Here is a 14254-nt window from a genome sequence, read left to right as displayed (position 1 = left end):
GAAAGAATTCCTTTTTTTTTTTTTTTTTTGAAAGAGCTTGAGAGTAGGTAATTAGTCCTCTTTGAAGGTTTGGCTTGATTCACTAATCAGCCCATCTGGACCTGGGCTTTCTTTTTTATGTTGTCCCACTATTATACCCCCTTCCTCTAGTGTATTGATCCATGTTTACCAAAGTGGGTGATACACAGGACTGTGCTGGAATAATCTAGGAATTCAGTAGTCCCTGATTCAAGGGATAAGGGAGGGGGTGCTGTCTGTTTATTTGCTTAAAAGGTATATATTTCTAGGGGGAACAATGACTTTTTTTTCCAAAAATGGGGTGGTAGATCAAATATGTTAGGACACCTCTATTCTAGATAAATATCAATTCTTCATTCCAAGTTCTGATTAACTAGATCCTCCACTGTTATGGCTTCATTTAGACATAATATTCCCTTTTCCTATTCATTTTACCACACCCTGAATAGTCAACTCTTTAGACACAATCAACACAATCACAAAGAATGTTGTAATTAAAATGACATATGTTCCCAAAAAAAAGAATTATGCTTTTCCTGCAAACTGAGTGTAGTCTGCAGATGTAGAGGTTGAAAACCACTGATATACAAACTTGGTTATAACTGCCAGTCCCTGCAGGACAGTTGCCAATTTACTGGCATAAAATGATTGAAGAACAGTTCCTTAGATGATTACTAAATAATTTCAACAATTTTAGTGAATTTTAGATTCCCTATATGGTGGAGTTTCTAAGAAAAAGATGACGAATCAAAGTAGCAGAAGATCACTTCAGAAACACTGGGATTCAGAGGGCATATTGCCAAGGGAAGATCATCAGAAAAATATAGTTCCTGTAACTCATAGCTACTAGTTACTAGAAGAGATGAATAGTGTTTGCCCGTGGGAGAAGTGTATCAGGATCATATAAGTAAGAAAGATAAAGTAGCTATTTTCATGGAAGATTGAAATAGTACTATAAGGACTCAAAAAATTATTTAGTGTGTGGACAACAAATGACGTGAAACTTTTTGTCAGAATATATAAGACGAATATTGTAAATATTTGTAAATATTTCTTGATTTTTCTGCTTATGCTATTTCTTATATTTTCTAGAGTTCTATTGTGATTGTGGCCAAATTAAAACATGCCAATATGTAATTTTACGTGAGAATTTACAACTATTTTTAATAAAGAAAATTATCATTAAAACCTATCATTTTTCTTAAATTCCTCACAACAAAATGTTAAAAAGTTAGAAATATTTGAATTTTTTCATTTTTTTTGTACCTTAGCTTATAGGATAGGTCTGAGTTAATGACCAGTTAAAGAAGGAAGAAAAGAAAAAATGAAGAAGGAGAGGAAAAGGAAAGCCTGTAAAGCAATGTTAAAAACCAAAAAGACACATTTTTTCATAAGCAATTAAACTTGATAAGTACTACATACTGACCTTTCAGAATATATCTTTTGAGCATGGTTCATCAAGTAGAGGAAAATTCCCTGTAACTTTTTACTTACATAAAAAATGATATAACTTTTAATAATGTATAGATGCTTCAACTTAAAGGAAATATTACTATATTTTCCCTTTCAAGTGTCTTTTAAAATGCTGTCAATATGTAATACAATCAAAGTGTATCACATGGGCAAAGAAGATATTTCCTAGAGCTGAGACTCTGTCAATATCAAATATTTAATACATCTGAATTTTATGTCCTTTGAACATTCCAAAAACTTTCTTCAGGTTGTTTAGGAAAATTCAATCTAAATTACTTAAACATTACATATAATAAAACATTTTTAAGATTACTATGTAAATGTGCTTGTTTTATGTAATTTAACATATATATGTATATATATATATATCTCACATGGGCTGGAGCGATAGCACAGCGGTAGGTCGTTTGCCTTGCATACAGCCAACGTGGCTGACCCGAGTTCGATTCCTCCGCCCCTCTCGGCAAGCCCGGCAAGCTACCGAGAGTATCTCGCCCGCATGGCAGAGCCTGGCAAGCTCCCCGTGATGTATTCGATATGCCAAACACAGTAACAACCAAAGTCTCCAATGGAGACATTACTGGGCCCGCTCGAGCAAATCGATGAACAATGGGAGGACAGTAACAGATATCTCACATGAATAATTTGAGGTTGAATGCCGCTTATAATATATTTTTAAATATCCTTTAAATTTTGATAGAATAAAGAAGGTTGCTTTCAATTTTTATTTTCAGATTGAACTTCATTTTAGCTATAATATTTTTATTATAGTCTTATGTGGGCTGGAGCGATAGCACAGCGGGTAGGCGTTTGCTTTGCACGCAGCCAATATGGTCAACCTGAGTTCGATTCTTCCGCCCCTCTCGGAGAGCCCAGTAAGCTGCCGAGAGTATCTCTCCTGCACGGCAAAGCCTGGCAAGCTACCCGTGAAGTATTCTATATACCAAACACAGTAACAAGTCTCATAATGTTACTGGGCCCACTTGAGCAAAATCTATGAACGAGAGGACAGTGACAGTGACAGCCTTATGTATTTATTTCTAATGTTAGTATATTTGGGATCTTGATATTTTTGTTGAAGAAATTCTTGGAGGGATACTGGCAATCCCTATTCTGTTTCTCTTGTTGCAACTAACCTTTACATTGTCAATTTTTTTAAAGCGTGCTGATGATATTACAAGCTTAGTAACAGATACTACACTTCTAATACACTTTTTTGGAAAGAAAGGAAAAGCTGAGCTCAACTTTGAAGATTTTTATAGGTGAGCTTAATTTTTTATGCTTGTATTGAAAAATATTTTTAAGTCAGAAAGATTTTTAGGAATCCTCTAAGACAACCTAAAACAATCACCTTGCCACTTTGCTGTGAACTGAGGACACCCTGTGTTTCCACTTCCATTAGTACCTAGATGCCAATGATAATATTGCTGACAATAGCAGGAAGTCACTGGATGATTAAAAATGGCTGTGTATCTGAATTTATTGTTATTTCCTACATATTCCGAAGAAAGTATGCTCCCAAAGTTCTTAGTCTCTATAAGACACCTTAATAATAAGCATATGTCTAGAATGTTTACAAAGCATTACCTCCTTTAAGTTTCACCTTGACCCTGCAAAGTCTTTTTGTTATTCACTTTTTACAGATGGGGAAGCCCTGAAACTTGAAGTGCCATCTTTTAACTTCACCCTCCTTTTACCTATTCATTCTTCATGTATTTTTGTCATAGATTCATGGATAACCTCCAAACAGAAGTTCTAGAAATTGAATTTCTTTCCTATTCTAATGGGATGAATACCATCAGCGAAGAAGATTTTGCTCATATTCTTTTACGATATACAAATGTGGAAAATACATCAGTATTTTTGGAAAACGTCCGTTACAGTATACCTGAAGAAAAGGTATCTAATCCTCTATATTAGTTGTTTCATGTGTTATTTATTAGTAATTATATAGGGTTACATTATCCTTTTGTTAGTTCTTTGATTCCTCTCTGGTTTAATAGGTACCTTGGATATATTTTATTCTCCTGTTTTTCTTTGTCCTAAGTGCTTTTTGTCCTGAGGGCTAAATTTTTTTTGAGTTGATTAATTTAAAATCCTGGGGAGATACTCATATGTTTGTTAGCTATACTGAGAATCTTTAAGGTTATTAGCATTTGTTTTATTCAGATTATGGATATCATTTTTCAAGAGGATTTTGCTGTATACTTTGCTTACCATACAAATCTCATTTTATATACAAGTTCATATTGTAGTCATTTCAGTCACTTTATTCATTTCTGTAATAGCCTTAGTAAAAGGTCATTTGAAGATAACCACTGAGTGAGTGATCTTATCAGTGGGTTGAAGTGAGATTTTCAAAGAGTTGGAAGGCACGAATGGTTGAGAATCTGACACAACTCAGTGTCTGTTTGTTTCGTAGCAAATGTGTTGTCAGCAGTTCTGAGCATTTGCGTTATCTAGTGGTATTTGAATGCATCACTGCCGCCAAATAGAACTGGTGTTAGAAGTGCCCCTTCAAGCATGAGATGTTTTGGAAATATTGCCATCTATTTGTGTTTGTAGAGTATCAAGTTAATCTACCCAAGGAAAACTTGCAAATAGTTTAACTTTGTTTAAAATGGATACGGTGTGACTGTGCTAACAGGACCCCAAATGGTTTTTTAAAAAGGGATTTGATGCATTTGGCCATTAAGTTACATAGTCTTTAAATGAGGGAAACTTTTATATACTTTACACTAAGCTTTAGAGACACTTCCCTTAAAATAAATATAGATTGGGGGGCGGGGAATTGTTTTTTATTAAATGGAAACATATCGATAACTTACAAAGTTTGATTCCAGGGTGAGGAATATATAGAAACTTGTTGTATTGGTTTGTACACCTAAAATTATTTCAAAATATTTTTTTCTTATAAGTTAAACTCAGCTTTTGAAACTACCGTTACAAGTACTTTAAGTACTGCAAATGCTTATAGGTCTTTATTTGAAAAAAAAAAGAGAAAAAGGAAAAGAAAAAAGGATATTGGCATGTGAATCACCCATGATTCTCACCGTTTTCCTTTTTTTTGCATTCCCTTATCAATCTGTAATGCAACCCTCTCTTTGACATCTTTTTTCTAGGAAAAAAAAAAGAGCTGATATCCTCAGAAACATAGACCCTTCCCAGCCTCAAACCAAAAACTCTTTGCCTGTGTTATTGCTGTCACGCCCTACTCTGTCCTTCTGGTCTCCTCATCATTTACTGCTCATCGACTCCTCACAGGGCACTCCCACACGGCAGAGTCTGGCAAACTCCCCATGGCGTACCAAATATGCCAAATACCAGTAACAATGATGGGTCTCATTCTCCTAAAGAGCCTTGAATATAATCTCAGGGCTAGGATGAAAGAGACGTTACTGGGGCCTGCTCGAGGCAATCGACGAATAACAGGATGATGAAATGAAATGAAATGAAATGACTACTCCCCAGGAGTGATGGCTACTTCTATTTGAATAGTACCTTTGCCTTGCACGCAGCCAACATGGCATTTCTAAAATTGTTTATTTTTTCCACATATACAACAGATATTTATTAAGAATATCTACTATTTACGATCCCTGATTCTAATACTGTGCATAAAGTGAGAAGATAAGCCAAATTCTCTCATAGAAGTAGACCTTACTAGAGACATGCACAAAACATGCCAACAAGATATAAGTAAGTGAGATATATTCACATAATGATAAATGTTAAAAAAATAATGAAGAATCTTGGAAACTGGAAAAGAATGTTGAACTGTGAAAGAAAGCTTTTTTTTAAAGAGGTTGCTTTTGAGGAAAGGCTCTAAGAAATGAACTTACAGCAAAAATGACCAGTAAAAATCTGACTGAAGAGAGAGCACTTAAGGCTAAGGAGACAGAAAACATGAGCCTGGGAAGCTAGAAATAAGTAAAGCTTTGTTTATTTGAAAAAGTATTAAAGGCAAAAGTTGTGAACAGGAAGGATAGCAGTAGGAGATGAGAGAGAGCTATAGATTAGCTCTTAGAAAATCCTGTAGACCAAGAAGACCAAGCATAAGGAGGTTACTTTTTATTCTTGTTGTTGACTTCAAATCATAATGATGGAAAGCTATCACTATGGCATATTTAATTCTTAAAGCAGGAATTATCAAACTATCCTTTTTGTAAATGAAATTTGAAGATCATGCCCATTCTTAGCTATTTTTTTGCATCATAATGGTAAAGTGAAGTCATTGCAACACAAACTGTACAGATCACAGAAATAGAAACATTTACTCTCTGGCCCTTTATGAGAAAAGTTGTCCAATCTTGTTTTAGAGAACATGTTTTCTATTTGTTCATTCATTAAGTGCTTATTTAGAAAATGCTTGCTGTCTTCTATGACAGTGTGTATGCCAGATTTGGTGAGATTTATATTTCAAAAGATTATCTTGGTTGCTATACACAGAATAGACTTTTAACTGCCCCCATATTGAAAGATCAGTTAGGGAATTCTTAGTGGAGTGATTGTAAGAGATGAGTAAGACATGGGCCAGGGTCAAAATAGGGTAAAATGGTCAGATAATGTATCATTTTAAATGTATAGCTGAAAGAACTTGTTTCTGGGCTTTAATTTTAGTGCAAATGAAGAAAAATAATGAAAAACTCCTGTGGTTTCAGTCCAAACCTAAGGTGAACCAGTGGTGCAATTTTCTGAGCTAAGCATGACTCTTAAGTTTGGAGTTAGGAGGGAATCTCTTGTTGGTTCGTATTGTGGGATGCTTCCTGGTGGAGGAAGGTGTTGATTGTTTTTTGGTTTAGGGACCAAACCAAGGAGGTGCTCAGGTTGGTGATAGGCTCAGGGGACCCTGTAGGGTGCCGGGTCAGCCACATACAAGACAAGCTCCTCACCTACTATCACCCTGGCCCTGAGAGAATCTAGTTTTATTTTGGACACGCGTGATATATTTAAGTGAAAAAATTCTGTAGACAGAGGAGTAAATCTAGCAGTCCACACTTCTTTGAATAGTCACTAATGTATAGGGATACCGGTTGTGTCTCCAGATTAAATTTCCCTCTGTAATTTTAGACTTGCCTATACAGCTTCTCCAAATGGTATCCAATATACATCTCAGGCTTAATAACTGTGAAACTAAACTGATCTTAAAACACTTGTTTTACCTATAGCTTTCCTCTGTTTTAGTTAATAAGCTCCATTTTTCTTAGCTCTTAATCCAATTGTAGGATTTGCTTCTTTCAGATTCTGTGTGAAATGTCATCAGAATCTGACCCTTTCTTACCATATGCATGGCTACCTTTACTTGGATTATTTCAGTTGCCTCCTACCCTGTCTGCCTGTAGTCTACTCTTCTTCGTTTGTCCTTTAAGCAAATGCTTTACTGTCATGATCCATAACTCCATTTTTCTCAAAGTAAAAGCCAAATAACCTTACATTGACCTTGAAGGATAGACACACACCCTCATCACTAACTCTGAACTTATTTCCTACAGTTCTATCTGTCCCATTTTTAACCTCCGGCCATGCTGACTTCTTCACTGTATCTCAGATAAAAGACAATCGTTTGTCTCATTGTTTTAACATATACTTTCTTTTCATTGGCCATGATGTTCTCAGATATTTTCATGGCTCGCTATTATTTCTCAGTGATGCCGACATTTCTTACCTTATATAAAATCTATTATAATAGATAATATATAGCCTATTATATAATTGTAATCTTATATTACATAATAGGTAAAACATCTAATACTTATCTTTTTCCTTTTGATTTATTTTGCTTTGAATGATCCTTTGATTTCTTTCTGTTTAAATGCATGTGACTAAAGATCTCATTGTGTATGTCTGAAAAGTACTTATTTGTGCATTTATATTACATCTTCTTTATTCAATTATCTGACATATACTTTGGTTGTTTCTTTGTCTTTGCAAAAAACACTGGAGCATATGTGACTTTTAGTAAGAATGTTTTTATCTTCTTCATGAAGATAGATATCTAGAAGTGAAATTGCCAAATATTATGGATGCTCTAAAGTATAGACATAGAGATGGGTAAACATAGCTACTTAAGAAATTCCCATTCTGTTTTTGAAAACGGTTTTGCTAATTTATACTTTCACCAATAGTACATGGGATTTCCACTTTCTTCACATTTTTAAGAACACTTTTTTTTTTCTTTTTGGGTCACACCCAGCAGTGCTCAGGGGTTACTCCTGGCTCTGCATTCAGGAATTATTCCTGGCAGTGTGTAGGGGTCGCCGGGGATGAACCCAGACAAACACCCTACCCCCTGTACTATCGCTCCAGCCCCATCACTTGTTTATTTTGATGCAAACTCTTTTCACTCATATGAGGTAGTATTTCATTATGGTTTTGATAAATGCTTCTCTACTAATAAATGACATTGAATACCTTTTCATATACCTGTTGGCAATCTATATGTTGTCTCTGAAGAAGTATCTATTCAAATATCCTTTACATTTTTAAAAATAATTTGATTTTACTTTTATATTGTATAAGGTTTTTATGTGCTTTTGATATTAACCCCTTTTAGATCCATACTGTACAGATATCTTTTTTGTCCTATTCATTCTATTTATTTTCTTTTACTGTTTAAAGATTTTTCAATTTAATGTAGTTCTTATTGTTTATCTTTGCTTTCATTCACTTGTCATTGCAGTCAAGTCCTCAAAGACATCTCTAATGCAGGTGTCATGGAATGTTTCACTTAAGTTATTTTCTATATACTTTAAGGTTTGGTATCTTGCGTCTAGGATTTTGATTCTTGTTGAAGAGATTTCCTTTCTCCATTATAGCCCATAGTTTCTTTGCCATAAATTAAATGCCAATACATGGGTTTGTTTTTTCTCAACTTTTAATTTTCTTTTGTTAACTGTGTATTTATTTTTATTCTAATACCATTTAATTTTTTATTATCACTTTGTTTATATTTTTTGAATTCAGATAATATGATGCCACCTTTTTTCTTTTTTTATTCCTCTTCAAGACTCTTTACTCTTTGAGTTGTTTTATGAGTCTCTATAAACCTTAGTAGTTCGTTTGATTTTCTTTTAAAAATCAATGTAGCTTTAGTTGAGTTGATTAAAATATAGATATTTATCTTTTGGTAAAATTGATATTTTGAGTATATCATTGTTCCCTAAATTTTCCATCTCCTAATATCTAATTTTAACAATATCATGTAGTTTTTGTTGTATAGCTCTTTCATCTCCTTAGCTAAATTCATCCTTTGTAGTGCATTCTTTTGGTCACATATATAAGTGGTAATTTTTCTTAATTATTTTATCTTTTTGTATCATTTTTATCTGTTATTTATATGTACAGATATAACAGAGTTTCACAAATTTGTGTAATAGCCAGACACTTTTCTGTACTTAGTTAAGCCTTTAGGGCTTCCTATGTGTGTGTGTGTATATACATATATACACTTATGTATATATTACAAAAAGTGATAGTTTCACTCATTTCCAATTTAGATTCCTCTACTTATTCTTAATGTCTTTAATTTTTCTGGCTAAGAACTTTGATACTGTTAATTAGAAGAGGTTTCTGATTTTTTTAAAGCTTTGTTTTTTACTACTGAGTGATAGCAACTATGGGTTTATAGTATCTGACCTTTATTATATTGAAATATATTCCATCTACCCCATTTTATTCAGAATTTTAGCATAAATGTGTACTAAATCATATCAAATGCTGTCTCAGCAGCTAGTGATATTCTCGGAACATTTTAGGTTATTTAATTTTTTACATTGATTAATTTGCATATTTCAAACCATCCTTGCATATTTGGATAAAATTCCACTTTGTCTTGACATATGATTCTTTTAATCTAATTTAGTGTTTTGATGAATTTTTAACCCTTAGCAGAGATACTGATCTGTCATTTTTTATGTATGTGAATATCCTTGTCAGGTTTTGGTTTCAGATTAAAGTTGGTCTCATATAATAATTTTAAAAGGATTCCTTTCCACTATTCTAAAAGAATTTAGAAGAATGGGTATTTGGTCATCCTTGAAGGTTCAGTCAAATTCATGGTTATGATATCTGGCCCTTGTGTTTGAGGGTTCTTGTGTTTGAGAATTTTTATGACTGCTTGAGTTTCCATACTTGTGATCAGTCCATTCAGTTTGTCCCTTTCTTCTTCGGTCAGTCTTAGTGGAGTTAATTTTTATAAGAGGATGCCAGAAAAGTCTAGCTTCTTTTTTTCATGTGAATATTCCTGCATCATTTAATAAAGGACTTACTCATTCTCAAATAAGTGGGCTTGGAACTCTTACCGATCATAGATATTTGGAGTGATTTTGGGATCTCAGTACCTTAAATTTTATGCTTTAATTTTTTAAGTTATTGTCCTCTTTTTATGTTTGTTGAAATACAAGTTACTTCCTCTTATAATATTTATGCCACATTTCATTCAATTCTCAAAATGCGGAGGAAAGAAACAGCCACTTCCTTCTCTTTGTCACTCCCTCACAATTTCTGTCCTCATTGCTGTTAAGAATGATTTCTTTTATCGCCATCAAAATGAATGCCTAGTTTTTTAATTTATAGTCCCTTATTTCCAAACTCAAAGGATTTTATCTAGAATAAAATAATTATAATTTTGAATTTGACCTATATCTCCAAACATAATAACCCCATTTTGAAAAATCTAAAAAGTCATATGTTGAATATTATATTCTTTTGTTCTCTTATTTGGTTATTAATTTTAAGCTCCCTATAAATACTGACATTTTTGTACACTCTTGGCCTAAAAATGTGCCATCCTCCTATTTTTCATTTTTACCAGCACAAACCTGTCACCTGAGATAGAATGTTGCTGTAGCAGCTGGTCACAGCAGAAACTGGTACAAAGCCAGAGCAGTGACCAGTTTCCTTGGCAACAAGTTCTCCAGATCAAGATAAAACCTTGTAGTATCAGTCTCCATAATTGATTCAAACTATCATTTCCGGGAAGCATGGCAGGTGGGAACATGTCACGCAGTAGAATCCAGGATTATAAATGCATCTAGAGAAAAAGAAAGAAGAAAAAGTGTGTGTGTGTGTGTGTGTGTGTGTGTGTGTGTGTGTGTGTGTGTGTTGTGGATGGTGGGGGGAGGGGGAAGCGCAGTTTTCAGTTTCAAGTAGCATTGGTTGTAATTGAAGTGTAAATACTATCTAAAATAATTGATACCGGTTTGATAAATTGATGCTGTCTTCTTAATGTTAATCAGATATTGGCTTAGATGAAAATAGACTCTGGATCTCCCCCAGCTTTTCAGTGGTGCCTGCTTTCCTTCCCTATATACCACCATTGTAAAGTCAGAACTAAACTTAGCTACTGCCCCTTTATGTGGTTTACTTCCCGAATTACATTAATTTTTCTGGAAAACACATTAAATAAATCTTTGTCTAAATTCATATTATCTAAGATACATTGTGCTCATGTCAAATAATTCTCCATTTGATGGAATAACTTAGCAGGTATTGCGATTGATGTAAATGATGTTCCAGTCCTTTCTGTGACCTGTATCCATAGGAGATTCTGTACTGGTACTCCCCAGTCTCTAAGTATGCAGTTCCTACTATTCTGGCAACCTTTGTCTGGATCCAGTAAAAATGCACCACTGTCAAACTTCCTCAGTATCTTGATTTTTACATTGTCATTATTAAGAAATTAATCATCTAATGCCAAATAACATCAATGAGTACATGTACAGTGAAAACATTTTTGGGATTTTTTTTTAAATATTTCTCTTTTTTTCCCTAATAGTTACATTTTCTATTAGGGATTAAGAAACTTAGGTCTGAAATACAGAGATTTAAAATTGGAATTTTTAAATTCTTTTTTATTATACCTTCTGGAGAAACTTTATGCAATTATGATATGACTGTTTTTAAAATGTTTTCATTTATTATTGCTGTTGTAGTAATATGGTGGAAATAAATCTGATTTAAGGTTTTTATTCTATTTGGAAAAAGATTATTTCAAAACTAATGTACCCTCAGAATGTTTATTTATAGGATGTATTACAGATTTTTTATATCTAGTACATGAGGATACTTATGCTTTTAAAAATAAATTTGTCAATTCTAAATATATTTACAAATATTTTTCTAATATAGGGTATCACATTTGATGAATTCAGGTCATTTTTCCAGTTTTTGAACAACTTAGAAGACTTTGCAATAGCCTTGAATATGTATAACTTTGCAAGTCGTTCTATAGGGCAAGGTAAGTAATCTTTCCAAAATTTAAAGTAAAAAATAATCTTCCGTTATGTCTGGGGCGTTTGGCAAAATAATTAGACCTATCATATTAGCTCTCAGGTTATCTGAAAGTTTGATAAATACTAACAATAGAAAATCTGTTTGGGCTCGAGCAATAGCACAGTGGGTAGGGTGTTTGCCTTGCACGCGGCCGACCCGGGTTCGATTTCCAGCATCCCATATGGTCCCCCCGAGCACCGCCAGGAGTGATTCCTGAGTGCAAAGCCAGGAGTAACCGCTGAACACCGCCGGGTGTGACCCAAAAAGCAAAAAAAAAAAAAAAAAAAAAAAAACTGTTTTCTTTAAGCAACATTGGAGAGCGAATGCTAATTGTTGGTGTTAAATTGGTGGTTACCCTTTATTTCATACTTTTGGGGAAAGCTGATATGTGTAAAGGTTCAAAGAGGAATAACTGTCTGGCTGCTTAATAACACAAAAGGGTACGCCCGCCATTAGTGAGCCAACTGCCTCGCCCTAGACATTATGATGGGATGACGCAATACTAACTTTACTCACTGTCCTCACTGACTCAGAATCCTAAATATTGTCAGCAGAGCCACCTCTAAGCTATGCCTAAATAGAATTTTAAGAACAGTCAATAAAACTGAATTAATTTTTCCTAGTTAAAAAGAAATGCAATTTTCAGTATGCTGTTGTCCTCAGGACCAACTCATCTGTTCCCCATCGGTAGACTAACAAGTCCTTTATCTGGAGTTCTATGGCTCTGAGCACTTTCCCTTTTTTAACATGCCAAATCCCTTTTTAATAAGCTTGCCTGCGAGGACTTTCTGTTTATATCTTTAAGATTTTACCTGTGCCTAATATAATCTAGTAAGAGCTAATTCACAAACTTAAGTCTTAGTGGACAAGCTCATTCCTGTATATACCAAGGTCTATGGAGAATTCAAAGTTAGCTCTTATTTTCAATGTTAATTCTTTCTCCAAAACATACGAATGCCTCATACAGCTTCATTTATTCGTTATAAAATAACATGACTTCTTTTTTATGGTGGGAGGTTGACCAAGGGGCCAGGGGAGGCCAGGTGCCCTCAACCGTCAGTGGTCAACATTCGGAAATCACTCCTAACAGGCTCCGTAACCATTTGGAACGCCAGAGATCAAACTGAGTCAGGCCTATACAAGACCTTACCTTCTGTACTATCACTGCAGCCCTGAAACTTTTTTTTATTTAACCCTGTGTCCAGTTTAGATATTTAAATAAGTCACCCCAATTAAAACCAACCCAGTGCTACCAAAACTTTCAGTAGCCCTCCATTACTGCCCGGGTAAACCTACTAAGTAACTTGAAAAAGACAAAAAAAAGTATCTTGTTTAAGATGATACCTTGTTTAGAATAAAAGTTTCTCTTCTGGTTTAAAGAACTGGACATGGGGGAAAAAAAGAATTGTGTAATCTTGTATGAGCCAGGAATATAGCTATATAATTTCTGTTGCTACTATTACCTCCTTAATCAGATTATTACTGTTCTAAAAGATTCAGTGTAGTAGTATTCCTGCCATTTGTTTACATCGCTGTTGTTTCCTAGATAATTCAAAAATTCTCTTTCTAAAACAAAAACGACCTGTCTCACACCTGTAAGGAAAGCTCGTCAGTCTCCTAATTCTTGTTGAAGACTGTGCAGCTTGCTTGCCTCCAAGTCCTTTCGCAGAACTTCTCCATTTCCTGTATATCCCATGAAATCCCCAGTTGCTTTCTGAGCATACATTATGCTTTCCCACCTGCCTCCCCATTTCCTTTTTCTTCTCTCATATCACCACATATGCCATTTCTCTCTGCTCTCCCAGCTGAAACCGTCTATCCTTTAGGGCTCAGCTCTACATCCAAGTTGCAACCTTTCCTAACCATTGCCTGTGTCTCTCCTTTCCCTCTCTATATCACAGGCAGAAGTAATCGCTCCTTTCCACTTCCTCATGGCACTTTATGGGACATTCTGTGTAATATTTTTTTGGTGACTGCATTATTAACCTAAGATATATCTACTTCATGACCCTTTTAGTTAAAACCACAGGGGGATTTTGTTAACTGAAAGATAGAATGATTAATTGAAAGTTATGTATTATATAAGATCACGACCTATGTACAGGACTAAATTTTTATAACCTTTCTAGTAATTAACACACTATAAAAATAACATTAACAGCCTACTCCTTTTCTGTAACATTTATCTAGATGAATTTAAACGTGCCGTCTATGTAGCTACTGGCCTCAAACTTTCACCACATTTAGTGAACACAGTCTTCAAGATTTTTGACGTTGACAAAGATGATCAATTAAGTTATAAAGAATTTATTGGAATTATGAAAGACAGACTCCATAGAGGATTCCGGGTAAATCTATAAATTTCAAGTGTATTGATATCCTTTTTAAAGTCTGAAAGAAAAAAACTGTATCTAAGCTTCAGAAACTATTAACTTTTTAAAAGGTTATAGCACTGTAGCACTGTCCTGTTGTTCATCGATTTGCTCGAGCG

The 14254-nt window shown here is 34.3% G+C and overlaps 1 protein-coding gene across 3 annotated transcripts in view; it reads left to right on the top strand.

Moving 5' to 3' along the window:
- MICU3 (mitochondrial calcium uptake family member 3) overlaps positions 1 to 14254 on the top strand; it is a 109195-nt gene that overhangs the window by 84869 nt on the left and 10072 nt on the right. For 2 of the 3 annotated variants that reach the window (XM_056113975.1, XM_056113973.1), the window contains 4 exons: positions 2653 to 2753; positions 3219 to 3390; positions 11620 to 11728; positions 13954 to 14111. In XM_056113975.1, the coding sequence (XP_055969950.1) occupies positions 2653 to 2753; positions 3219 to 3390; positions 11620 to 11728; positions 13954 to 14111 (540 nt within the window). The remainder of the gene's footprint in view (positions 1 to 2652; positions 2754 to 3218; positions 3391 to 11619; positions 11729 to 13953; positions 14112 to 14254) is intronic. The other variant, XM_056113974.1, reaches the window with a different exon arrangement.

The sequence above is a fragment of the Sorex fumeus genome, unplaced genomic scaffold, assembly GCF_029834395.1.
Source record: "Sorex fumeus unplaced genomic scaffold, SorFum_2.1 ptg000024l, whole genome shotgun sequence".
Lineage (NCBI taxonomy): Eukaryota > Metazoa > Chordata > Mammalia > Eulipotyphla > Soricidae > Sorex > Sorex fumeus.
The sequence above is the reverse complement of the archived record's forward strand: the minus strand, read 5'-3'. Positions and strand labels throughout refer to the sequence as shown.